This window comes from Pavona decussata, unplaced genomic scaffold, assembly GCF_977016875.1.
Source record: "Pavona decussata unplaced genomic scaffold, jaPavDecu1.1 SCAFFOLD_27, whole genome shotgun sequence".
In the NCBI taxonomy this organism is placed as follows: domain Eukaryota; kingdom Metazoa; phylum Cnidaria; class Anthozoa; order Scleractinia; family Agariciidae; genus Pavona; species Pavona decussata.
The window spans coordinates 201,340-229,240 of NW_028145450.1; the positions used below are offsets into that span (position 1 = coordinate 201,340).

General features: G+C 38.1%; 2 protein-coding genes across 2 annotated transcripts in view; both read left to right on the plus strand.

The window, feature by feature from the left end:
• The window catches only part of LOC146485164 (uncharacterized), a 428,948-nt gene that overhangs the window by 138,834 nt on the left and 262,213 nt on the right, over nucleotides 1–27,901 (plus strand). The window lies entirely within an intron of this gene.
• The window catches only part of LOC146485171 (uncharacterized), a 28,596-nt gene continuing 23,918 nt past the window's right edge, over nucleotides 23,224–27,901 (plus strand). The window contains exons 1-3 of the mRNA XM_085103541.1: nucleotides 23,224–23,350; nucleotides 23,529–23,827; nucleotides 27,362–27,476. Of these exons, the coding sequence (XP_084959667.1) occupies nucleotides 23,266–23,350; nucleotides 23,529–23,827; nucleotides 27,362–27,476 (499 nt within the window). The 5' untranslated portion in view covers nucleotides 23,224–23,265. The remainder of the gene's footprint in view (nucleotides 23,351–23,528; nucleotides 23,828–27,361; nucleotides 27,477–27,901) is intronic.

Below are 27,901 nucleotides of genomic sequence, written 5' to 3' on the forward strand. Positions count from 1 at the left end.
CAAAAAGGTGAAAATTGGTACTAGCCACCTTAAGGTGGCTTTCTACAGTTTTTGTGCTATGCAAGCTTTGATATGCGCGCGCACTGCCCAAGGTGTGCGAAAGCATCACGCGCTAGAAAAATCACGCGAGCACAAAAACAAAATGGCGGCTCTCGAAAAAAATCTTCTGGTATTCCAGGTAGGTTTCTGAGGTTTGTTTACAGTAGCTAGATTGTGTTTGGGCTTCATAACTAAAAAAAACGTATTGTCTAATGGTTGCCCTTCCCTAGCAGCCTTAAACCTTTTGCAGAGTTGAGATGTTGCGCCAATTGTTTGAACAGAATGCAGCATGCACTCACCACTTGGAGCGCGCGCGCGCTGGAACCCGGGCTTTCCCGGAACAAGCATGCGTAAATGTCCTCTCACCGGAGGTCGCAATAACTATTTTTTCTCGCTTAATTTCTCCAAATCTAGCCGTACAACCTATGCTCAAATTTTTGCTGTTGACGGAAAACGCTAAAACGGAAACGTGAACGTTTTTTAAAGAAAATCTGTCAGAGATTCTTTTTAGGAATTTTCAGAGAAGGGCAAATTTTCCAATTTTTTCATTTGCCAAATTTCTCCCAAATTTCGTGTTCTTTCCTGTAAATACTTTTTTTTTCCACTTTCCAAATCCTGAAATTTTGAAGTGAGGTCGTACAGCCAGATTTAGAGCCAGACAACTCTAAAAGGTGTAGTTTCCAGGCCCCCACTAAGACTCATTCTTTTGTAGTTAACACTTTTCGAGAATTCCAAATTTGATTTCTGACTCAAAATTATCTCTATTGTATTTATTGTACTAGAAAACATCTCCAAGAAAATTTCTGTTGGCGTCTTTCTTAATCTTGATTTAAGACCTTCTTTCACTGCAGAAAACTGTAATAAGCCACCCTTAAGAAAAGCAAACGAGAATTTTGAAAAACACTTATTTCTTGTATTCGTTGAATATGTTGTCAAACTACGTATGTCGAGAAAGCAGGCGACTAATAAGCAGATTTGAAACCCGAGAGCAACGAACAAACAGGGGAAATGTCAGTTGAAAACAAACATGTGGTGAGCTGGGTGAGTAAGCGATTCGCAAGTCGCACATACTTCAAATTCTACACAAATACTTGAATCGTTGCCATACGACAAATGTTCGTAGATAAATTAATTTTGAACATTCACAGAGTTATGTTTTGTGTTGGACTTGTGTAATTCATTCGCAGGGCACATTTGAAAACACGCAGTAAACGTTTAAGTATTTCGGACCACAACCAAACATCATTTTTCCTGCATTCTCCGTTTGTTGATGTTTACTAAGAGACTATAATTATCTCCGTAAGAGAAATATTCACAGAGTTATAAATTGTTTTCAAAATTTTGTGATGAGCTTCTCTAATTCATTCGCCATTCTCAGCGCATAAGTTTTGTAAACACGCTCTAATTTTAAGTGCTCACTGAAATATTTCGGGCCACAACCAAACATTATTTTCCCTCTATTCTCCTTTTGTTAACGTTTACTAAGAGACTATAATTATTTTTGTAGGAGAAATAAATGAACATTGTGCGTTGGACTTGTGTAATTCATTCGCAATTCGCAGCGCATAAGTTTTATAAACATGCTCTAATTTTAAATTAAAGCGTTCACTGAAATGTTTCGGGCCACAACCAACTATTGTTTTCTCTGAATCCTTTGTTTATAACGTTTACCTAGAAACTAGAATTATTTTGTTACGAGAAATATTCACAGAGTTATGAATTGTTTGATTTTTTTGTGTTGGGCTTCTCTGTTTATTCATTCGCCATCCGCAACGCATAAGTTTTGTAAAAACGCTCTAATTTTAAATTAAAGCGCTCACTGAAATGTTTCGGGCCATAACCAGACATTACTTTTCCTGTATTTTCCGTTTGTTGACGTTTAATTAGAGACTAGAATTATTTATGTGGGAGAAATATTCACAGAGTTATGAATTGTTTTCAACTTATTGTGCTGGACTTGTGTAATTCATTCGCAATTCACAGTGCATAAGTTTTGTAAACACGCTCTAATTTTAAGCGCTTACTGAAATATTTCGGGCCTCAACCAAACATTATTTTTATTGTATTTTTTTCTTAAATTTTAGTTACAGATTAGAATTATTTATTAAGAAGAAATAGTCCTGGAGTCATTAATTGTTTTGAACATTTTGTGCTCGACTTGTGTAATTCATTCGCAGCGCATATTTGTTAACAGTACGCCCTAATTTTAAAGCAAACGTTCAAATATTTCGAACCATAACCAAACATTATTTCTCCTTTATTTTTTTTTCTTGTAACGTTTATTATGAGACTATAAATATTTCTGTACGAGGAATTTTTATCCGAGCGGCCAAATTGCACCCGCGGAAACATTACTTGGTAGCCAAATTTTCTTTACTGTACGCATTTCAAACTTTACACAAATGCATTAATAGTTTAGAGAGAGCGTAATTGTTTCATTCACAAGTGTTTTATGCTCTCGAACCTCATCGGAATTCAGCAATGTGATCTTGCACGATCAACAAGAACAGCTTATGGTTCAAAACATTTTCGGCTGACGCAAACGTTTGCTAGATATGCACTTAAGATATATGACTCAAGACAGGATGAAGAATTTGTAACGTTATTACGTTTATACAATAAGCAGAGTAGCATGTATATAAATGCTATTAAAAAGGAATTGTGGAGCTCCGCTTTTAGGCTTGGCTAAATATACATATTACAATAGTTATTTTGTAAAATCTTTTTATGCGGTCTTTAAGCTTTGGATGTCTTCTAAATGCATGAGTAATATCAATTCAATGGGAATTTTATTCGCACTTGTACTGTTTCGATGAAAACTGTTGAAACTTTCACCCATTTTTTTAAGAAAAGCGTATTTTTAGCGAATTTTCGAATTTTTGTAAAGTTCTCAAAATGTAGAGTGCTTGGGTATTTCTTAATATCATTTCTTGAAATAATTCACCTACAGGCATGTCATTTTTCAGGTGCTATTAGTATAAATTCTAACTTTTAAAACTGATAAGACTTTCTCGATATTTTCTTGCTTTGGCTCTAAAGTTGTCATATTATTTCTATTTCATGAAAGTTTAAGAAAAATTTCATAAAAATTCTGTTTCTCCGCTGTCAGCTCAAAATTTTATGTTTTGCTGATGCCACACCAGTTACAACTGTTCACTTAGAATGGCTTTAAAACGGTTCTTTCGCCTACTCCGTAATGAAATAGGTCATGACGACGTCTATTAGAAGAAGTCCTACACCTTTTAAGAAAGTTTGAAGAAAATAACGAGCTTGCAATATTGTTTGTTTCGCGGGAATCGTCTATTTCAAAACTCATTTTTTTCTTTAGCTTTTAATGCGAGTTTTTAATTTAAATTGCCTTGAGCAAATTAACATCATAAGTATGTTTTTTTTTTTTTAATTCGACCTTTCTTCCAGACAGCTGTAATTTTTTCCCCCTCAGAAAAAATTTTCGTCCGAAAAGCTCGCTACTGGTTTAGCGAGTTAGTTCTCAAACTGAAACTAGACCAGTCACACCTTTTTACTGGCTGTAAAACGGTTCTTTCGCCTACTATTTTTAATTATAGCCCCTGTAATTAATTATTCATACAGCTCTGAAAACTCCTAATCAAATAGGTCATGACGACGTCTATCAGAAGAAGTCCCACAGCTTTTTTTTTTTTTTTTTTTTTCAGCTATTAGTGCGAGTTTTTAATTGAAATTGCCTTTTCAGAAACATCTCAGCACTCTCAAAACAGCTTCCGGCAAAGTTGAATTACTGACACAGTTTCATTTGCATTTTTCAGTAATGATCAAAGCAAATTAAAGACCAAAAATTCTCAAACCCCGGAGAAGGGTTGAAAAGAACTGAGACTGACTTAACGTTTGTTTGATCAACGTTTATAGCGATTTTGCGATTCTCCACCCTTTCTACATATTTGAAATACAAGTTCCTTTACTAGAAAGGAATTTCTCAGTAATATTTTCGAAAGGTAAACAGACAACATGTCTCGTTTTTCGCATAAGTTCAGCGCACATCTGTCATTTTATAATTTATTAACATTTCGTGTTTTACAAGTTTTGATTATGTGAAAACGTGACACTGGGAGTACATTGGCCGATAGTCTACACTACATTTCTCAAGCTTCTAGATACTATATGAAAATATATTCATTTTCTGTACCATTCTGATGTTTGCTGAAGAAATACGTAAAACGGGGCCTTTTGGACGTCTACAGACGCACATATGCCGGCTTCAAATTAATTATACCTAATTAACCAATTAAATTGAATTCAGCGGTGCATTAACAGAACCTAACTACGCATTTTATATTTTACCACATTCGGCAGCTGCTTTCAAACATCTAAACGATGTTTGTGAAAGAACTGAAATACAGCCCATAGCTTGAAAACTGAAATAGAAGATGAAGAAAGTTTCAGTACTTCGGAAAACGTTGATTTTTGCAGTAGCAGTCGTCCTGTCATATTCAGTTGCTCATGCTACCAAAGGTAAAGGTTTTTCCTCCTTTTTATTTTTACCCCTTTCTCTGTGGCCTTTGACAACTTGTGTATCCCGATAAAACGAATGATTTTTTTACTATTAATAGTTTTGTTTTTCTTACTAGTGTATCGCCAACTTTTTTTATTTCTAAACTGAAACACTCATATTCTTCTATTCTAGAGATTGTAGCTAACAAAGGGATCAGCCGCGGTGGCCCAGGCCGTCCTATAGGTTATGCCAACTTTAAGGCGCACAAATTCTCCTACTTGAACATAACAATTCTTGGTAAAAGTCTCGTTGAGGGGGGTTCTGTCTGCGCTCTGGCCTGTTTGGAAACAGCACCATGCTTCTCTTTTAACTTGGCTGCCTTCCCCAATATTAACACCGGAAAACTTTGGTGTGAGCTGCTGCCATCGGACAAGTACAACAACTCGGATAAGTTCGTGCACAGTAGTTACTTTCATCATTTCAGTATTGCGGTAAGTTAAATTGCTAATTCAGGAGGATAACGGTTATGTTATTAACTGTAAATTTTGTAACGAAAATTCCTTTTTTTTTTTTGTTCTTTTCTTATATTTAACTAAAAGAAGACCGCACGACCACTTATTTTAAAACGTTTTTCACGTATTTTATCCTCAGCTGTAATGCGAATTAATTTTTTACCACTTTGTAAAATTTCTTTAGGGGCGATCAAATTCTCGTAAGTGTTAGGTTACAGTTATATTCTAAAAATAATTGGGAGCAATTCATTTCGCACAGTCCAGCTTAAGTGTGATGTTCTGTGTGAATTTCAAAATTATTTTACGGAGACATAACGTTTGCACCTTGTAAAATAGAAGCGATAGCTGTTGTCTCCCTCTGCCGGTCTCGAAAGACAAGGGACTGCGCCAAAAATGTCAGTTCAGTGTTTAGAAAATTGGCCGAAATAAGGCAAATATCGATGGGGTTATTTCTTGACTTCAATGACACCGTCAAACTAGCTCTAAAACCGTTGCACGGACAAAATGCTGGACATCTGAAGACTACTTTGAAATAAAAGGGATGACTGACATATAACACAAGAAAACATGAACGAGTCGCTTAAGATGAAACGTACGGAGTTATGCATGAATACTATTTGTATTAGGAGTCTTTCAGAAGGTAAGAACATTTTGTAAACACAATGCAACTTTCCAGCGAAGCAAAAGTGATTCTTTACTGCGTTTTCACTCTTTGCGAGGGGAAAGTTGCCCAGCGAAAACGTTGCGAACGGGCACCAAAAAAGACAAAATTGCTTTTAACAAACAGAAGGAGAAGAGAAATTCATCCCTTTATTTTGTCCAACCAGAAATTACAGTCCTTTTTTATTCCTATCAAGAAATACATCTTCAACCATGAATGGCTCAAATTAAACATGATGCAAGAGTTGCGTCTTAAAGGGGCGCTAACACCTGCTTTTAGTGTCAGTTTGTATAGCGAAAAAACATCTTTGTATCGTAATGGTTCACTTTTGTTAGAAATAACCCTACTATGGACCAGAAACTACAGTATCAATCATTTTGCTTGCGTATGACCAGGATAGAAACGGATTACAACTTGAAAAAAGTTGGCCATTTTTTTAAAGTTTCTCCTACGAATTTTTGAGAAATTGCCTGAAACTGATTTTAGTCTGTTCTTCTCCAGAGAAACTATTTCATATTTTCCTACTGCTTCTCTAAGCGCGATTTCATGTTAAAGAAGGGGTTCTTTGTCAAATATTTGAGCTGTTTTGGCCAACAAACAGAAATATCTTCGTGACAGTGCCCCTTCAATGTAAAATTTACAGCAGCTGAAAATAATTTTAGCGACTCATTGCACGGCCTCGACTTACGTCAACACAAGCAAACAATTAAGATTCGAACCGAAGAGCGGACAAGCAGTAAACGGACCAAGATCCCAAACCATATGAACACAACACGAAAAGTCTTCGAGCTTCGGGTTGAAACTAGCCGCCTCGCCATTTCCCGAGCAAAAGGTTGTTCTCTTTCGGTCCACACTTAAGTCACGCCTGTGCAACAGAAGAACACGATTGATGCAGTTAAGCATTTTAGCGTTCTGCAGTTTGACGGTTTTTCGACGAGAAGGTTTATACTAAACTCTGCAAACAAAGTACGGCTTCAAATGGGAGGAATTAAGGAGCCTGAAAAGGATATATCACTTTCCCGTACCCTCGTCTAAGCACGGCAACGAGACTAATCGTGAATCGGAAACAGACCAGAACCACAGAAAGTGTCTGTAGTCCGTTAACAGGGGAAAGTCGGGATAAATCCAATTATTAAAAACTGGATCATTCTATAATGCAACTCGAGCGATTTGATTGGCTTAGCGGCCGTGGTATATCTGATGAGCCATTATACCATGGGTGAGAAATAGGTACCATTAAATTGTCTTCTAATTGCTCTTGGAAAGCGAAATCAGCAAAATCTAGCAATGTTTCTTGATTGTTTTCAATAATACAATTATTCCACTCACGCTCGGTAGATATGAGATGATTATAGACTATCTATCATCTCATATCCAACGCGCGTTCGTGGAATAATTGTTAAATATACCGTTAAGCGTCCACGGGGAATAGATTTGATGACAACTATTTGCACGTCCAAATCTGGGCTGAAGTCTGTATAGGCCATAACGCCCAGTACCTTTAACTAGCCATGATCATGGTCATGGAAAAATGTTCACGACACGGAAAATCAAGAAATAAAGCAGCCGGACAAAGTCGTCAGTCCTTGCGTCATTTTTTTTTTTCACCACAAATTAGCATAGAGTGTGGCCCACGTGAGAAGGTCATGGCATTGAAAACTACTCCTTCATTATGATGACCTTTTGAAAAAAGCAGGCCAATTCTTTGTTAAAACAAGTGCTAGCAACGCGAAGAGCGATGTAAAATAGCTCCAAGTTAAGGGTATCGCTTGAGAAAAAAGGCCATGACAATGCGTAGGTTAAAGAAATTCGGAGACATGTTTCCTAGTACAAGTTCGGTGCACTAAACGATGGCAATGAAGGCATAATGGCACCAGGCCAATAAATTATGGATTTAGGGGTAAACACCTATGTGCTTTAATTTTCTTGACGAATTGCATATCGTCGATTGCCTGATTGGCGGTGAAAATACTTGTAATTCCAAGAGCGTATATGGCACGTAAACCCAGAGATTCGCTCATGTTCCTTCCAGAACATATAAATCTTCAAGGACAGGGTACGACTTCTGTGTGAGTCTTTTGGGCCAAAGAGGCGGCAGATTTTGAAATAGTCCAATTGTCTAGCTCACATATCCGTTTTCTTGATTTAAGACCCAAAGTTGCATCTAAAGTCAGATCGGCAGGCACGTCATTGACCTAATGGAGCTGATGCCGAAGGCTTTGACCAGCTTAATGAGCTCACTACGATTCCTAAGAACAGCCATATTCAGGTCACCTGAGAAATCGATTTACCTGATATTTTCATGGCCTTCTGCCGCAATCAGAGCTTTTTGTTTTAAAAATATGAACATTGTTTGTCTTAGACAGTTGAAGAACATACCTAGAAAACACCCTCGACCCAATAGTTGGTAATAATGTGTCTCCAGTAAACAGAACTGAGACATTGCCAGCCATCTCTGATGATAATATTCGTTCCCTGAAATCGTAATCCATCCCAAATATTACAAACAGACCAAAAGAAAACTTCCTCTTTATGAGTGCTAACTGAGAAACGGTTGCAAGGGAAATTTCAAACACAGACAAATTCATTGGAACAAACTCAAAAATGACATGCCTGCTGCTACTGAACAACATACCCGAGGGGCCTCGGGACAATATTGTACCCGATCTGTTTTACTATTAAGGATATCCGTGTCACCACTGTTTGCAGAACATAGGACTTTTGGAGGATTCCTTTCTCTATGTTACAGCATCGATAGTGACGAAAAAGTAGTTTAGATAGACGATAAAATCTTACTAGTACTTACAAAAAGTATATATGAAGAGGAAGTCTCATTTAAAAGGACATGCGAGGGCTTAACGTACACGGCGCGGATAACTATTCGCTATTAGCTGGCAGGGGAGGGGGGGGGGGGAACACTCCATAGCGCCTGGCACTTTTTTTGTATCTGAATCATCCAACAAAAGTTGACGTCACATCCGGTCAAATTGGCGCCCAGCAGCCTGTCTCGGCGAAGTCCAATGATGGCGTCCGGGTCGGGCATGATTTCTTCAGATTTTTGAGCCATCAGTTTCAGGAATTGTGAACTGTGGATATGAAAGATGTTGTAAAGATATTGCTTCGACTTCATGAGCAAGGGTTTTCCAAAGGAGTCATTTTTTCTATTGTTTTGACGGAAAATACGAGACAGCTAAGCGTCGTGTCATGGCGTAAATTTCACACTCTCAAAACGAGTGGCGTTCAGACTTTTGGCTCTTGTGGCTTCTGATCGTTCGAAAGCTGAAATTTTAATAGCCTATCCCGTGTGCAATATAATGGAGGAGACATCGTCAGTCATAGTTTGCAGTGTTAACATCGGGAACCTAATTATCTCTCGACATGAAGTGTTGGAAGCCTGTATCATTGAAGCTGTTCTAATTGTCTTCGTTGTAAGAGACTCGTAATCTTCCAGGTGAGTAAATGTAGTTATCTTTATTTCCAGTTCTTTTCTGCCCATGTGAGTACCTTTACATGTGAGCTTTAGAGTAATAAGTCGGTTTTGTGCTTCGTAGTTCTTTAATAAAGACGCAATTAATAAATAGCTATAGTAATTCTCTTATCTGAAATGAATTTCATATCATGTTGTCCTGGCAGTGCAGGCTTGAGGAGGGGCTTGAGTCAGAAAATGTATCTGCGTGGCCTAGTTCATATCGCTAGTGTGAGACAGTTGTTAAAGTTATTGATGTCAAGCCATCTTAAACAATAAATTAAATAGCATTATTGCGAATGACATTATTTCTCAAGTATTGAAAGAAACAACCCCTTCACCCTTTACCTCATCTGCACTCTCACCACTTGGGTGCTCATGGGTTGAGGCTTTTTATACATTTGCACTATAATTATGCACCTGTGACATCAAATTGTGGTAAGAACAAACAGTATGCTACAAGCCACAGACAAGTGGCATGACTGATGTTCTTACCTTGTCCTCTTTGGGTTATCAAAGGACACATGGAAGGCCAAATGGACTTTGAAAACTCTTTATGGCTGACAATGTCATTTGTACATCATATAATTATTTACCAGTTATTTCAGTTATGTTAGTTGGTGCCAAATATTTAAGGGTGGGGAATTGTCTTTTTCTCTGTGTCCAAGGTTGGGGAGGAGAACATAAAGTAGAAATATATACATATATATATATATTTGCAAATTCCTGGAGGTTATCTATCAGCAGTAATTGACCCATACATTAAGTTCAAATAACATTGTCTCCTTTGAACCAATGAAATTTGAAGTTCATTTTGACAAGGAATATTGAGTTCTATTCAATTCAATGAAAAATCAAAAGTTCAATAACCACACAGTCAGTTCAAAAACCACACATCAGTTCAGTGACAGTTGCCCTCAATTGTAAGAATAACTATAGGTGAAAGGTTTTTTATTCCAATGGGACAGATAAGAGGAGAGGGTTTTGCGGGAGCGTGGTCCATATTTAGAGTAGGCAGAAACTGTACAAGTGAAACTAATAAGTATCCAGGTATTACAAATCATGGTAACAGGCTTACATGCAATTTAAAAAGCTATTGCCCACTTATCCATTGTTTGTCTTTGTAATCATATTTGGCAACAGCTGCCCAATAATGTAGCTTTTTCTTGGACTTAGTTCCACTTCCTTCTTGTCAATGATGCAGATTAGTGGTCCGTTGGTAAATTTGTAAAAATCTAGAAGTCCTATGGTTCATTGAAAATCAAAAAGTCAAATAACCATAGCAATAGTTCAAATAACACACAACAGTTCAGTGACAGTAGACCTATGTCAGAAAAACTATAGGTGATGTTTTCAACTTTCTCTTCTTCATGCTTGTCAAGGATGCAAATGAGAGGCCTGCTTGTAAATTTCATATTAGTTCAATTCAAAGAAGGCTTAAAAATTCAATCACCACACCAAAACAACAAACCTCCCACCCCTCCCCCCCCCCCCCCCGCCCCACCAAAAAAGGGAGGATTATATAAATATAAATATTTGTTAACCACGTGGGTGATAGCAGACCTCAAAATTAAGAAAATTTACTGGTGTGGGTGTTTTTAATTCAATGGGTCTTGCAGGTAGGGAAAGGGAAGGAAGTGGACAAATATGTTTTCATTATATTTTTTTAAGTTATATTACCATAGTTTAGAATTTTCCTTACCTACATGAAATTTTTAGGGATTTAATGTTTTTAATTTTTCTTTTTAATTATTTTATTTTTAGAGATTTAAACAAAAACTCAAAAGGAAAGCCCCCTAAAACGGCTATAAAGGAAACAGACAGCAAACGGAAGAAAGTAACAAGACTGGAAGAAACTGCGATGGCCATACAGTTAGCAGAAGACAAGGAGGAGCTTGTAAAAAGGGAAACAGGGATTGTGGCACTTGAGAGAAGAGTGAAGAGACAAGAAGAGTCAGTTAGAAAATAAAGCGAACAAATTAAAAAAAAATAAAACAGTAATGGAAGCCCAGTGGGTGGCTGCCCAGCTAAGGCATATGGCTGGTCAGCTTGACAACTTAACTTGGCTGACCAAATTTTGGATCATAGGAATACGTCAATGTAATCAAACATGATGCTGTACATCAATGTGAAAATTATTGTCAGCAGACATTTATTAGACTTTGACACAGTAAATTATAATAAATCATATACACTGTAGCTAAGTGGCCATTGCAGTTACTCCTGGTCTTGTCGCATTCTTCCTTTGCTGTCTGTTTCCTTTCTTGCCGTCTCAGGGGATTGCCGGTTTCTTTCTTTTTGAGTTTTGTCTAAATCTCTAAAATAAAATAATTAAAACGAAAAATTAAAAACATTAAATCCCTAAAAATTTCATGTAGGTAAGGAAAATTCTAAACTATGGTAATGTAACTTATAAACCCTATTAATATAATGCAAACATATTTGCTTGGAATTGGAATTTTATATAAACTTAGATACTATGTCTCTATGAATACGCTTAAACAACTATACTATACGCTCATATATCCGTATCGAAATTACGGGTCAATGAGCTGGGGTACTGTATGCCAAACAAAATTTAAAAAGATAAAAATAAGCCATATTACTGCCTTTACTGCATCTTCTTTGCACACAAAAGAGATAATATAATGCAACATTTTACTCTATTCAAAATCCTTAAGCTAGAGAACATTTTTAAGTTGAAAATTGGTTCCCTTGTGCATAAATTACAATACATTAAAAAAAAAAACATCCCCTGCACTCCATGATCTTGTTTCCCTAGCTTCTGATATCCATAAATATAATACCAGATTTGCCACTAGTCAAAACCTGTACAGACCATTTTCTATCTAACCAATTATGGTTTAGCACGGTTTAGAGTAGTGTCATCACAAACCTGGGAAACAATTCCAATGGCAGTTAAGTGTCTGCGCCACAATGTTTTTCAGAAGAAATACAAACTTTTTTCTGTTTGATAGCCAAACATTAATGATATTAAAAAAAATTAACGTATACTATATACTTATATATTTGCTATAAACACTTTTTTCCTTACTGTTGTATTTTCATCTCCCAAGCCTAATTTAATTAGCAGAGCTCTTCACCCAGTATTATAAATTCTACTTTCCCCTATTTCATTTAATTGCACAGAGGTATTTTACAATAACTGTCCAAATTAAGGTGCGCTGATTGGCTCATAGCTATTGTCTATAAAAGTACAGACAATAAAAAATGACGTCAGATGTAACGCGCACGCTTTTTCAACGAAAAAATTGCCAATTCCGCTCATACTTTTTCCATGTTATTGTAAAAAACAAATTGGCAGCAGTTTTCTATGGTCTACACTCTTATAAACCATAAAATGACGCCATAAAATGTCCAAAACTTGGCAGTGAAACCACTCGCCTGTGGCTCGTGGTTCCACTTGGGTTTGAACATTGTCTGACGTCATTGTCTATAAGAGTATAGACCATAGAAAACTGCTGTCGATTTGTTAAGTGCCCAACACGAAAGCCTTGCTCCTTTGACCACTATGCACTTCTCCGGTAGAAGGTAAAATCATTCAATTAAGTGCTCTGCACATTTCATTTTTTCGTACTATAAAATATATTGTATTTCGTTGTAATATTAGTGTGAATAACATTGAATTAAATTCAATTGAATTGTCCACTTCCTTCCCTTTCCCTACCTGCAGGACCCATTGAACTAAAAGCACCCACACCAGTAAATTTTCTTTATTTTGAGGTCTGCTATCACCCAGGTGGTTAATAAATATATATACATTTAAATAATCCTCCCTTTTTTTGGCAGGGCGGGGGGAAAGGGGTGGGAGGTTTTTTGTTTTGGTGTGGTGATTGAATTTTTAAGCCTTCTTTGAATTGAACTAATATGAAATTTACAGGCAGGCCTCTCATTTGCATCCTTGACAAGCATGAAGGAGAGAAAATTGAAAACACATCACCTATAGTTTTTGTTACATTCATTTGGTCTACTGTCACTGAATTGATGTGTGGTTTTTTAACCGATTCTGTGGTTATTGAACTTTTGATTTTTCATTGAATTAAGCTTCACGATTTTCTCATTAAACTGTTCTGAGTTCGTTAAACCAAAAGAGTATGTACAATCTTGAACAAAGGTCTTTAGATGGTTGCATTGTTTTAATTCTCCCTTCCCCCTCCACCAACGTTTACAATTCTCAAAGGGTTCACTTGTGCAAACGCGCTACGGGTTTTGTATATTTATTTATTCTAGGGAAAGAAATACAAACCCGAAAAAATATGTCAGTGCTCCAACGATTAGTGACCACCTTGTTGTTAGCCTTGAATCAATCCCTAACTAAATCACCAGTTGTGAGAAATGAAGCACGTCTGTGTTTGCAAGCCTTTTCGTTAACTAGAGGTACTGGGTGATTCTTTGTAACAACTGGAAATGGTAAGCGGGTTGGATTTATAACCGGTAGATCAAAGGGTCAGTGGTTCGAGGCTAAGCAGATCTCTATATCGTTGCGTAGTTTTGTCAGAGAGTAGCTTTAACTCCGCATTGTCTCACTATCTTCCTAACTGTATAGGTAAGTACTGGCAAAAGACTGTCTGGGTTGGTCCTGTGATGGACGCATTGCTACTCAAGGGGGAGGGGATATAGGTCGGTTGGAGTAGTACTCCTAGTTGTTTTGTACTAAGGTGATCAGGTTAATCTCCGACCCGCTGTGTGGGCCACTTAGGCCTGAAGTGTGACTTTGCCTTTATTCCATGCGGTAATCATCAGAAGCGTCAATTTGTTTGTTTTCTGATTTGTTATTTTCCTGTTAGTTTCCAGTTGTGGTTATCGATATGATTCGAAAGCTTTCCTGTTTTCGTTGGTAAACAAGCCAGGATGGGTGCCGGTGAAACTGACTCAAACAGGACGTTATAGTTCTCTCAGGGGCTCCACATATGGCTGCTCATCTTATGGACCTACTTTCGGGGGTCATGACGTTTACGTATCTGACTACGCCTCATCAAATACATATTCACACGCAGACCCTGGTGGCACTTACGCAGCACCCAGTGGGTACAGCTATAAAAGCACCTTCGCACGAACATTCCTGGCAGGAAGTTATAACTTCCAACCGGATGAAGTAGAAACTTTCTACGAAACAACTTAAAAAAAAAAAAAAAAAAACTGGCGTTGGGGTATAAACCCCAGCTTACAGTCTTTAAAGATCACAAAAAATGAATTATCATGTTTCCATACTGAAAGACTGTAAGCTGAGACACAAAAATCCCTTTCCTAGAACTAAAGTAGCCCATTGCTTCGTCATAACGAGAACATTTTATTCACATATAATTTCATAGCAATAACCATTCCTATCCTGTGTAGTACTGGCCTTCAGTGTGCATAAAAATATTTTAAAAGAGGATTTGTTCTGTGGATAGGCATTACTTGTGGTTTTTCAGTTTTTTGTTTTAACTTTAATTTGATTTTTTTTTTTCTCAACGGGGGGACGTGGGGGAGGGGTGGGGGGTTTGTGAAATTTGTCAATCTCGAGTTATCTATCGTCGATTGCTAGCCTCCGCTTACCCTACGGATTATAAAAGGAACTTATGTCACGTGGTAGTGTTATCAGCCTTGAGTTAGCTCCTTATAACTGGTTTAAAAATGTGATGATAATCAAGGAATTTGTAACTAAAGGTAGGGGGGATGAGCTTGAAAATTAAAGGGGTAAGAAATAAAGTACTTTTCTCAGTAAGGCGATAACATAACATATAAGGGAGGCGACATCCTCATTGCTGATCAGGCGAACAGAAACAAATATTGACGCGCATACCTTGGCGATTTCTACCCTGTACCAAGTGGAGTAACAGACCTGCGAACAATCCTGGCTGGGAGTTACCACTTCACCCCAGATGACTGACAGGTATTCTACCTTGCCTAAACCCCTTTCAAAAGTATCACTGCCCTCTTAAACGTTTTACGGCATTATCGCTAAGTTGCTCAGGCAAGACAAGTCGCCATTTTCTCGGCGTTACTCCTTTAAACGTTTTACGGCATTATCACAAAGTTGCTCAGACAAGACAAGTCGCCATTTTCTCGGCGTTACTCCTTTAAACGTTTTACGGCATTATCACTAAGTTGCTCAGACAAGAAAAGTCGCCATTTTCCCGGCATTAGGCCTGTAAGCCCCAGTAGTGACCAGCATAGGAAGTGTTAATTTGTATTGACATGCTGTTACTGAGACGAGATATGAATTTCCCTCCAAATAAGACTATATCGTTAGTCAGAAAATTCTTTTTTCAATCTTGTGCCGGAAATTGTACATTCGTATGTTGCGCAATGAGAGATTGTTGATTGATATGATTAGGGATGGGGCACGAATTTGCTAGAGAGACGCTTAGGGATCGTTTTTTACACAATTTCTACAATTATCGTGATCGAAAGAGAGAGAGAGGTTTTTTTCTGTGAAAGCTATCATCAAATTTGTATACAAGTAAGTCGGTTATTCACTTCTCAATAAATCAATTCACAACACTTGTTAGCGCAAGGTCGAATTTTGCTCAAACCGGACGTCATTTTCGTTTCACGAGATTTTGTTAATGCAATACTCGCAACTTGAAAAGTGTGAACTTAAACCGCCATAAGTTTAAGATTGGTTGCACCCATCCACAAACTCTTAAAATCTTTATGAATTTTAGTTTGATTGCACTCATCCACACTGAGTGATAACCACAGTGAAAGTTAGGACCACATTATTGACAGAATCAAGGTTGCGCTTCGGCATAAGATGTACGAGTTAAGTAAAAAAAAATCAAGGATCTGTCATCAGACATTTTATCAGTCTGGAATGATGTCATTTGATAACCGACTCGCATCCTTAGGCAAAGAACAAAATGTTACAATAACACTGGTAAATTTATCAAATCTCTTTCACGCTAGGTGCTGCATGTTTGAGGGCTTATTAGCTACAGTGGACTTCCACTATCTCGAACACTCAAAGGAATTTATTTAGAATGGGGGAGTTTGGTATAGCCGAACGTAAATTAGAAGTGTAAACAGCATCCATTGAGATAGCAAGAGGATTGAGATGATGGGAGTCTACCTCATGCATTCATGTTATTAGGAGAAAAAGTAACGCAAGTCTTTTGTAAATCGTAGGGGTTTTACTGCGGGTTTTTTAGGCTTGTGGGAGTGGAAGGGGCAAAGGAAGGGGGGGGGGGGGGTTGATCTTGATCTAAGAGAACTTCCTGGTGTAATAATTTTTCAACATTCAGTTATATGTGGGCGAGGAATTCGACAAGATTGAAGATTGAAGAATTTTACTGGTCCACACAACATCAACGTTTTACAGTGAAAGTTCAGAAGCGATTTCGCCCCTCCCACCAGCCCACATGTATACCACATGTACAAAGGATTTTAGTTCAGTTGTATGCATGTCACTTCAAGGTATAATGAGTTGAATAGGTTGACTTGAGAAATACATATACATCACTAAAGACCATAATTGCAAAAAAAAAAAAAAAAAAAGAGAAAAGCACATAAAATGAAAAAGACTTTGGTAATACAGTATCTCTATTCGTAGTGATTTTTATGGTAGGCTGTTAATTTGCATGTTTTACGTAGAGTCCTTTATAAAGGAGAATAACCTAAAGTTTACATTAACTGACACCCCAAAAAACTTCCTTGAACATTTGAGATGCATGCCAGGCAAACGTTGATTACACTGTAGATCGAGTTAAGTGTTGTCCTGTTACATACTGTGCTTACTTCTTTTTTAATTAAAAGGATGGCACAATGTCTGCAAGGCGGCATCATGTATATAACGTAGATTACACATATGTATACTGACTGCATGCTCAAGCTTTTAAAAGTTTTTTAAAACTTAAGCTTGTTTGAGAACATGTTTGTTGGTGTAATATTATTATTGGCTTGATAGTTCGTGTGACTTTAGCCACACGAAATTTAGACATAAATAACGTAGATTATACAAAAGTGTTTTTAGTCATTAGTAAACCATTTTCACTGTCAATACAACCACTCACTGCCTTTGCTTCATAAGATACGGGAGAAGAGATTTTGCAAAGAAAGAGGGTCGTAAGACAGAGAAAAGAAAAGGTAGCAAACGTGGCCGAAGGGGAGGTGGGTGGGTAAAAAACATTCTGAAATCCCAGAAACTTTGCTAGAAAGACCAAAGAGCAGGAATAGATTCTTGAATGGGCAGATGAAGTCCCAAGAGAAACTTGTGGCATTGACTTTAAAACACCGAGGCATTACAAACATGCCAGCGTTCCGCACAGGCTAGTGTCGGGGTTATTTAGACAGTGAGAATAGTTGATTTTAATTTTCTTTAATCATAGCCAGTCTTAACGTCTTATTGATGCTTCACTAGCCTGATGAATTTCTTCAAGGAGTGAGAATAGTTAATGACATGTTGTTGTCGAGATATTAGAGACCTTCAGATTCTAGAACGAGTACAAGTACGACTACGAGATTTGACTTCGAGTTTTTAGCGAAGGACTAAGAACAGATATATCCTAGAAAGTTTCATTTCACTCTTTACGAACGACGAACTTGACGCAGTTGGTTTGAATGATGATAGCCCTTTCGTGTTTCCAAAAAGACGAGATCACCTACGTTTCGAGGACTCGTTTTCGCCACTACGAGATTGTTACAAAAACTTGTAGTAAAATGACGACAGCTATCTCGTTTTCCCGCCAAAATGACACTGGTTCACGCGCGCGCACTTTTTGTTTATTGGAAAAACTCGTAGTCGTACTAAAATCTAAAGGTCTGTATTATATGTTATGATGGTTCGTGCCACTGATGTCAAATATAATTCAGACAATTGGAGATTTGTTTTGGACGGTGAGCTGTTTTGTGGGGGATGTTCTCCCACTTAAGAACCGTAATTGCATAGGCTTTCAAAGCTCGTTCAAAAAATCTAGAACGTTTTCATGCATTAACAAAATAGGTTTTCGAGACTCTTTCAAAACAATTAATTGTTCAGAATGCACAAACCATGTAATAGCTGACAATATTTATCCGCTATGTATATTGCTGTTCGCTTATGTAATTTTATGGCGACATTAATAAATGCCTTTGTTGCTGAGAGATTATTTTGTAGTTGGTCGTTTCAACTTAACCCAAATTATTTGTTCCTGGGCAGTTACGATGGGGCGGAAAGCTGGGCAGCAAATTTGGCAAATTTCTAACAGTCCATGGGATTATATTCAACAGAGCTTATCGGAAGGAGATTGGCTTCTTCGATTGGAGGCAAATATAGCAGAAAAAAAGAAACAGGCAACATTATCAAACTTATTCAGTTTAATTTCCACGAGCAGCTCCCAGCTCACCTCGTAGCTCAGTTGGTTAGAGCACTGGTGATCTAACCCAGAGGTCGTGGGTTCAAATCCCGGCCAGGTGAATTTTTCTTTGACCTTGGCAAACTATATAGCATATATTCTCTATAGCATGACAGCAATAAGTATTAATACATAGAGAAAATTCCGCCGTAATTCTCTATAACATGTTTGCGCCCATGAATATCAAGGAGAATTGGGCAAACGGAGGAGCAACTGAACAAACCAGAAACGCAAACAAACGGGCAAGGGGAAGAACGAGCGAACGAAAAACCGGATGAGCAAACGGATAGCCGAATCACAGTTAATGATCAAACCGTCCACCGAGCGCTATCCGGCGAAAATAAACGAAAGAAAAACCGAGTGAACGAACGTACGTGCGAAACCAGATGAAAAGCTGAACGACCGAGTGGACAGCTCTTTTGTTTGCAGCCATAAACGTTTAACAGGATCGATTTTCTAACATTTTAATTCAAACTTAAAAACACATATCCGTTCGGAAAGAGCGAGAAACGAGGTGGCTGTATTTCTGATTGCTTTAATGTTAACTAAATAATGATAATCCTATGCACGTATTTCAGTCAGCTCACCAAAAGCAAAAATAAGAAACAAGGCACCTTTGTGTACCTAACAACAGCACCATTTATAAGGAAGGAAATAAGATGCGTCTTAAATAGGACGCGAACTGTACCGTTTATACGTTCGTGTCTTACATAAGACGCGAAGATCACGTGTAAATGGTTTCCGTCTTATTTTTGATACAGCCTCCTTTACATGCAATGTTACATTAGCAACAACCTGCAACAAAGGAAGGAAGAGACTTTCAGAGACGTTGTTGTTTTTTTTTAATTTGTGAAGTCTTCTTTACTTATGTGGACCATGCTGTCCGTAGAAAGCGATCGACGTAACAGGTAATAGGTAACAGGTATATGGCAGTTAAGTGGTTAGTAAGGAATCCACCCATGAACCTGATTGCTATACAAAGTATCAGCACGAAGGGAAATACTTTCGACGAGCACAGCTCACTGGGTAATGCCAGTCATCGAACATGGTCCCTTCAGTTGAACTATACTGTAAATCAAATGTCGCTAAGGAACTATTAGCAGCCCTAGGCAGTCCAACACAAGTCTTATCCAGTTTGTTGTAATCAAGGGAGCAGTGCCATGATGACAGGGGTACCGTGTTCATCCGAACCAATTTTTGTTCAAGGTCACTGGTCACGCACCACTCTGGCGTTTGGTCCTCTCGGAAGGATAACTTGACTGGCAGCGTAGCCATGGCAACTGTTCCTGTTAGAGAAAATGCATTTGTCAGAAGAGCGTAGTTGGTGTGAGAAAGACTGAATTTCGCACTTTTCTTAACAAAAATACAACAACAATAACAGCAATAAACCTTTGCCACCGCTTGGTTAGCTCAGTTGGTAGAGCATCAGACTACTGCGCGGGAGTTCGAGGGTTTAAACCTCGGCGGGACCAACACTCAGGGTCCAACATTAACTGATGATAAGGTGCTGCTTTGCCGGCTGCTTTTTCTTTGACACCTGCAGATGGTTAGATCTTCACTTGTCTCGGATGACCACGTAAAAATGGTGGTCCGGTCTCCACTGTTTGGGGGACATAAAGAACCACTGAAGGCGTAACAAACTCTGGCTGTGACCATGTAGTTGGTTTGACGTGTTCTCGGAAAGGTTTCTAAGCTGAGGTTTAAACTGTGTTTTCAGCCAGAAAGTCAATGGGATGTTGATGATTGCTGTGATATGATGATGATGATGATGATGATGATGATGATGATGATGATGTGGATAGGCGCATTTCTTCTTTCATCTCATTCTTCCAATGTTTTGCTTTCACTTGAGACTCGTCAAGTTGTTTCACAACGCTTTTGAATCTCACAGTTAAACCTTGATTATGCGCATGCGGAGAACCGAAGTCCGCGCCAACCGGAAGTGAACCCAAGAGAGACATATCACTTCTTTTCAACATTCCAGTCTTGTTGTTAACAACGATTGTTTAGTCGTATTCTCATTTCCACGAAGCCACTGTAGAATCTCAGTTTTTGTAACAAGAGATTTTTTTTTTTCAAAAAGCAAGCGCACGCTCACCCGCCGTTGGTTCGAGGCTAGGTTGGCCTCTTTATTACTGTGTCGTTTCCTTAGACAAGCAACTTTGCTCCACACTGTCTTTCTTCACCCAGGACCCGGTTGTTCGAAAGCCGATTAACGCTAATCCACGATTAAAAGTTGACCGAAGTTTTCAGCACGCTCACTAGGAAGATTCTTAAAAGCCAATTGTAAGCTAATGATAAAGAAATGTCGACGTCAAAACTGAGGTACAAAATCTTTTGGCAAAACTTTATTCATTAGTAATTAAACTCCAATCAAAGTTCAAGTTAACCCAGGATTAGCTTAATCGGGCTTTGAACAACTGGGCCCAGGTGTATAAATGGGAACCGACGACAGACAGCTTGTAGCAGCCTTGCAATGACCTAGCATCCCATTCATGCGGTGAGTAGCAATGCTCCTACTTACATCACGCAACCGGGTTAAGCTGTGGCCGTGTGGGTCACTTAGGCTCGTAATGAGACTTTCCCCTAATGAAGAAAACGATAGAGTAACGCTACACATCTGTATACATTTGTCACTTAACTTCCAAATTTTTTAGGCATAAGCCACGCAGTTAATAGTTTTTCTTAATTAAAAAACATATGCGCAATGGGCATGTAAATGCCCTTTTCAGGTATGGCCATATGACATGACCATGACGATCTTATATGAATTTACTTCTTTATCTAAAAGTAAACGTTTCTCATATTAAACCACAGATATGCATGCCATGTTCTTTCTTATTTTTTAAGGTTCCATTAACAACAAACTATATTAAGGAGGCTGACACCGATTTCCAGCACTTTCCACTACTTGTTCTTTAATTTGACGTATCAATAGTATACCTGCCCCCCCCCCCCCCCCCCATGAGTTAATAAAACAATTATGGTGTTAAACAAATGCCTTACCATGGATGGGCAAACAAGCTAACAAGCTTCATTTACTTCTCACCAACGTCTAAGATTTCCTTTTCACTTTAAGAAAAAAAAAAAACAGAATATTGCTCTTCCCGGAACTGATTAATTAATTTGCACATTGATAAGGGATCTATTTTGAGTTCTGACATTGCGTTCATGTCTCAACATTAAGTTATTAATTATTAAGGGCCCTCTTCAATTCTATTCACCAATCAAGGAATAACGTCCTTTATTGCCTTCACTTTCACCAAGCTATCAAATTTAAAACCACTTGGATTTTAAACGATTTTTTAATTTTTTCAAAATTATAATTCTGACAAAGTCAGATAAACCAGCCCTTTGCTCAAAACGGGCTTGAGAAAGTAGCTTTGCAAGAAAACGTTTAATTGCAGTCTTAATTTTTCCATAGGCTTGAATTGTTAAACGACGTTAGACTGCTCGGTAATACCTTACACGCTTTCTATCACAGTTACATCACTTACCTTATTATAGGAAATTAACAATACACTTTATTAACGCGATTTTACAAAATTCGTGTTAATTTAATGTATCTTAATTAATGTCGATGTAAATTTAATGCACGCTATTTTAGAGCATTGTTATTTTAAACCACCTTTATTTCATTACAAAATCTTATTAGTTCATGACTCCTCTTTTGGCTCTTCAGAGTCACTATCTTTTGAATTGATAGGGTCTAGTTAGCCTTCAAAACCAAATTTTCGGGTTAAAAAAAACTTAGAAACATCCGTGCACTTGTCTTGGAGGGTTTTATTGACGGAAGCCAAAACGCAGTTTGGCATTCAGAAATGTAAAGTGCGAGTTTGCAGAATTATGAAAATCGCAGTAAATAAAGCAAGATGCTTATCGAAAAATTCGCGTTAATTTAATGCATGTAAACCTAATTTTTGAAAAATTCGCGTTAATTTAGTGTAACGTAAATTTTCTTAGCGTTGTCAACGTGCATTGTTAATTTCCTTTTTAGAAGGTAAATTTAAAAAGCCTTAATTCCCGGAGTAGTTATGCTATAATTCTAGTGAGCAATTATTATCGACCGTCTCCGTTTTAACCGCTTGTGGACGAGCTCCTCTTTATGCAAACGGACCAATTCAGTTTAATCTTTCTTTTCTTTTTAGGCATTCATCTTACAACTGATAAAATATACGAGGTACGTCCATTTTATGAAATATCGATAGAGTGCATAAATAGTTCTTAAAATTGCCAAATCACTGTGACATTGCTTAACCAAGCTATTAAAAAGCAGGTGGCATCATAAAATATACCTTTTTTTACATGAAATCGCGTAAATTAACGCTTCTGATGACCTGTTAGGAATTTAGGGATAATGCATTAACTTCCTGTTTGTTACTTTATGTTCCAGAGGAAACCAGAAAAAAGCTTGATTCAACAAACCGTATCGTTTGAAGGGTAGAAAAATAGCCACTATTTTAATTTTGTCATTTAAAAGTTCATGAAGCGATTAGTTGTTATGTTCTCAAGTGTTTTTATTAACAGATGATATAAAGATTTGTTACTCAGTAAACACAACTCGTTGTTAAGGAAATAGTGCGCAGCACAGCACATATTGATAATTATGTAGCCGTGGAAATATCAGTACTGCATGTAGATGAGTGTTACTCAGTCAACACAACTGGTTGTTAAGGAAAAAAACATTTTATATATTACCACATTCGGCAGGTGCTTTCAAACATCTAAAGAATCCTTGTGAAGGAACTGAAATACAGCCCGTAGCTTGGAAACTGAAACAGAAGATGAAGAAAGTTTCAGTACTTCAGAAAACGTTGATTTTTGCAGTGGCAGTCGTCGCCTCATATTCAGTTGCTCACGCTACCAAAAGTACAGGTTTTTTCCTACGTTTTGTTCTTACCCTTTTCTCTGTGGACCCCAACAACTTGTGTATTCCGATAAAACGGATGATTTTTGCAGTAAAAATGGTTTTGACTTTTCGCACTAGCGTTTCGCCAACTGTTTTTTTTTTTTTTTTTTCTTAAAAAACCATATTCTTTTATTTTAGAGATTGTGGCTAACAAAGGGATCAGCCGCGGAGGCCCAAGCCGTCCTATAGGTTATGCCAACTTTAAGGCGCACAAATTATCCTACCTGAACATAACAATTCTTGGTGAAAGTCTCGTTGAGCGAAGTTCTGTCTGCGCGCTGGCCTGTTTGGAAACCGCACCGTGCTTCTCTTTTAACTTGGCTGCCTTTCCTGATATCAACGCCGGAAAACTTTGGTGTGAGCTGCTGCCATCGGACAAGTACAACAACTCGGATAAGTTCGTGCACAGTAATTACTTTCATCATTTCAGTATCGCGGTAAGTTAAGTTTCTAATTCAGGATGAAAACGGTTATGTTATTTACTGTTAATTTTATTAACGAGAAAACCATTTTTGTTCTTGCCTTATATCTAACTAAACGAAGAGCACACAACAATTTGTTTAAGTTTTTTACCTATTTTATTCTCAGCTATAATGCGAATGAATTTTTTACCATTTTGTAAAATTTCTTTAGCGGGTGATGAAATTCTTTAAAGTGTTAGGTTAACGTTATATCCTAAAAATTGTTGGGAACAATTCATTTCGTACAGTCCAGTTTAAGTTTGATGTTTTGTGTGAATTTCAAAACTAAGGGCACATCCCTTCCAATGAGTATACAAGCGAGCGAAATTCCTTTGCGGAGACATTGTAAAATAGAAGCGATAGCCGTTATCTCCTTTTGCTGGTCTCGAAAGACAATAGACAGCGCCAGAAGTTTCCGCTTGTTGGACTTTGCTGACCTCAGACTTCATGACTGTTTGAAGTGCTGACCTCAGACTTCAAACAGTCATGAAGTCTGAGGTCAGCAAAATTCAACAAGCGGTTGACGAACTCGCGACGCAAACTTCTGCTGATAAGTTCCAACTAAATGAAACCAAGTGCAAGGAACTGCGTATAACATTCAGTCACTCTAGAAAGAACTTTGATCCAATTAAGGTTAATGGTCAGGACTTAGAGTGTGTAGAGCAAGCAAAGATCTTAGGTTTGCAGATATCTTGCGATCTTACGTGGAATAATCACGTATCCGAGGTTGTAAAGAAAGTAAACAAGCGCCTGTATTTTTTGCGTCAGCTTAAGCGTGCACAAGTCAAGTCGGAGGAGCTTTTGCTCTTCTATTTGACTTGTATTAGGCCTGTCACTGAATACGCATGCCCTGTTTATCGTCATAGCTTCCCGCAATACCTTTCAGTAGATCTTGAGAGATGTCAAAGGCGAGCTTTGCGTATTATCTATCCAGATTGTTCGTACAATGAGGCGCTTCTTTTGACCGGTCTAGTTCCCTTACACAACCGCCGCGAGTTCTTATGTGATAAGCTTTTTAATTCCATCCTGTCTAATCCTCGCACAAGCTGTATAGCTTACTGCCTCCCAAGAATGAGTGCGAAGTCAATTTAAGGAGTCAGCACTCTTTTACTACACGGCGCCTCCACACCATACGTGCTCGAAATAGTTTTATCCATCACTATGTCCATAAAGCAATAATGTAATATTGTTTTCTCTTAATTATATATTTTTGTCCTTTTATATTAGCTTTTTTTAGCCATGTATTTTATTGTATTATATATTTTATTGTAAATCAAACGTAATTCAGCCTGTGGCTGCAAGGTTTTTGATAAATAATCTATCTATCTATCTATCTATCTATCTATCTATCTATCTATCTATCTATCTATCTATCTATCTATCTATCTATCTATCTATCTATCTATCTATAATAATAATAACAATAATAATAATAATAATAATAATAATAATAATAATAATAATAAATTTAAATTTGTACCGCGCAATTCATGTTCACTGTTTTGAAAATTGGCCGAAATAAGGCAAATACCCATGGGGTGATTTCTTGAACTGACACGGCATCGAACTATTCCGTAAGTCGTTGCATGAAAAAAAAAAGCTGGCCATCTGAAGACTCCTTTGAAATTAAAGAGAGGACTGACATACAACACAAGGAAACAGGAGCGAGTCGCCTAAGATGAAACGTACTTAGTTGCATATGAAACTCTTCGTACCGGGAGTCTTTTAGAGGATGAAAACATTTTGTAAACGCAATAACATGCAACTTTCCAGCAAAGTCAAAGTGATTCTTTGCTGCGTCTTTACTCTTTTCGAGGGGAAAGCGGCGAAGCGAACCCTTTGCCAACGGGCATCGAAAAAGACAAAACTGCTTCTCGCAAACAGAGGCAGAAGAGAAATGCATTCCTTTATTTTCTCCGAGGAGAAATTATCGTCCTTTTTCATTGCTTTCAAGAACTACACCTTCAACAGTGAATTGCTCGAAACACTGAAAATCAGCAAGAGAGGCGTCTTAATGTAAAATTTACAGCAGCCGAAAATAACTTTAGCGATTCTCTAAAGAGCATATGGCACCTCCTCGACTTACGTCAACACAGGCACACAACGAAAAGTCGAACCGAAGAGCGGACAAGCAATAAACGGACAACTATAACAAACCTGATGAAAACAACAAAAAAGGCGAATTTTACTCGAGGAGTATTCGAGCTTCGGGTTGAAACTAGCCGCCTTACCATTTCCCAAGCGAATCGGGAACAGGCCACAACAACAGAAAGAAAATAAAATCGTATTTACAAAAAGTATATATGAAGAGGAAGTCTCATTTACAAAGACATCCGAAGGCTTAACGCTAGCCTGCGTAGCAGTCGTTTCCGTTTCCTTTTAGCCAAGCGGGGCAAGCGCGCGAGGGCATTGGGCAAAAGGAACAAAAACAGTAGGAGCGAAGGGGGGGGGGGGGAGGGGCGGGGAAGGAAAGGAAACGCCTGCCGCTGAGCCCAGACATTTTACCGAACGCCCCCAAATGGCTTCGTTCCCTTGGGGCCTACACTGTCACGTCAAATGTCACATGAGAACCAATCATTTTTAACTTCTGGTAAATCTCAGCGAAAACAGAATCCCGGTGGGCAACTTGTTTACTCCAAGACGCAGTATTTTAGAAGATTCTCTGAGACCGCCGACAGCCAGAACAAATGTTGTTACATTTTTACATATTCTGGCGGGATTTCGAAAAACGAACTACACCATGTTTGTTGAGACGATAAAACCTACGAACAAACCAAAGCGCAATGAAAACTATATTTTGAGCGTGACCGAGAATTCTTGGACATTCGCTCTTAAAGCAGTCCCATATTTTGCTCCGGTTTCAACTGGATTAACGTATCTCCGTGCGAAAGAAGTTTAGTCGTTTTCAAAGCAAAGCAAACTCGAAATCGAAAGGACACTCGAAAGAGTTCTCTTCGGGCTCGGCCAAATTTTCATCTTTGATAAACGGGAGCTGGTTGTTGTCATGGTCTATGAGTTTGATTGACAGACGATTGACCAATGGTAATACATCATTGCCTCCCGTTCGCTGACGAACGGCGTTCGGTAAAATGTCTGGGCTCAGCGGAAGGCGTTTCCTTTCCTTCCCCGCCCACCCCCCCCCCCCCCCCCGCTCCTACTGTTTTTGCTCCGTTTGCCCAATGCCATCGCGCGCTTGCCCCGCTTGGCTAAAAGGAAACGGAAACGACTGCTACGCAGGCTAGCTTAACGCACACGGCACGCAATAACTATTCGCTATTAGCTGGCGATTCATACAACACGTGCACGTGTTCGCGTTTAAATGAAACATCGGCCCACAGTCATGATCATTTACTAACTGTTAACAGGACTCGCCCGATACAAGCCTAAATACTGTATTTTTCTTATCTTCAAAGCTGGTAGAAATAAAGTAACTGATTACTTTTATTATTATTATTATTATTATTATTATTATTATTATTATTATTATTATTATTATTATTGCATTTGCAGTCACCTTGCAGCAGTTGGCCTTGTAAAAACAATGGCAAGTGTGTCTCACGGTACGAGGAAAACAGCTACGTATGTGTTTGCAAGAAAGGATTCACGGGAAAGAACTGCAAGACAGGTAAGAACTATTGATGTTGTAATGAGATTTCTGCCTGCAAAATAAGGCCTGTGAGGTTCCAATGAGATCGATTTTGTAGCCGTTTTAGAGCTCCGATCACTGACTAAGTAAAAGAACATCCAAATGCAGTGTATCTAGAATTCTACTAATTTGAAGCTAATAGAACTGAAACAAATACAAGCAAAGTAACAATGGAAATCAATGACATAGTAAACAATTGATCTGTTGTTGATTAGCAGTTGATTAGCGAGGAAATCTTGAAGAAAAATAGTCTAAAACTAACCGACGGACTGACCAACCAACCAAACAAACAAACAAGCAAGCTACAAACTACCCAAACCAACAAACAAAAAAAAACCATCCAACCGACAAAACCAACCAACCAACAGAACAAAACTTCAACCAACCAAACAATCAACCAATCA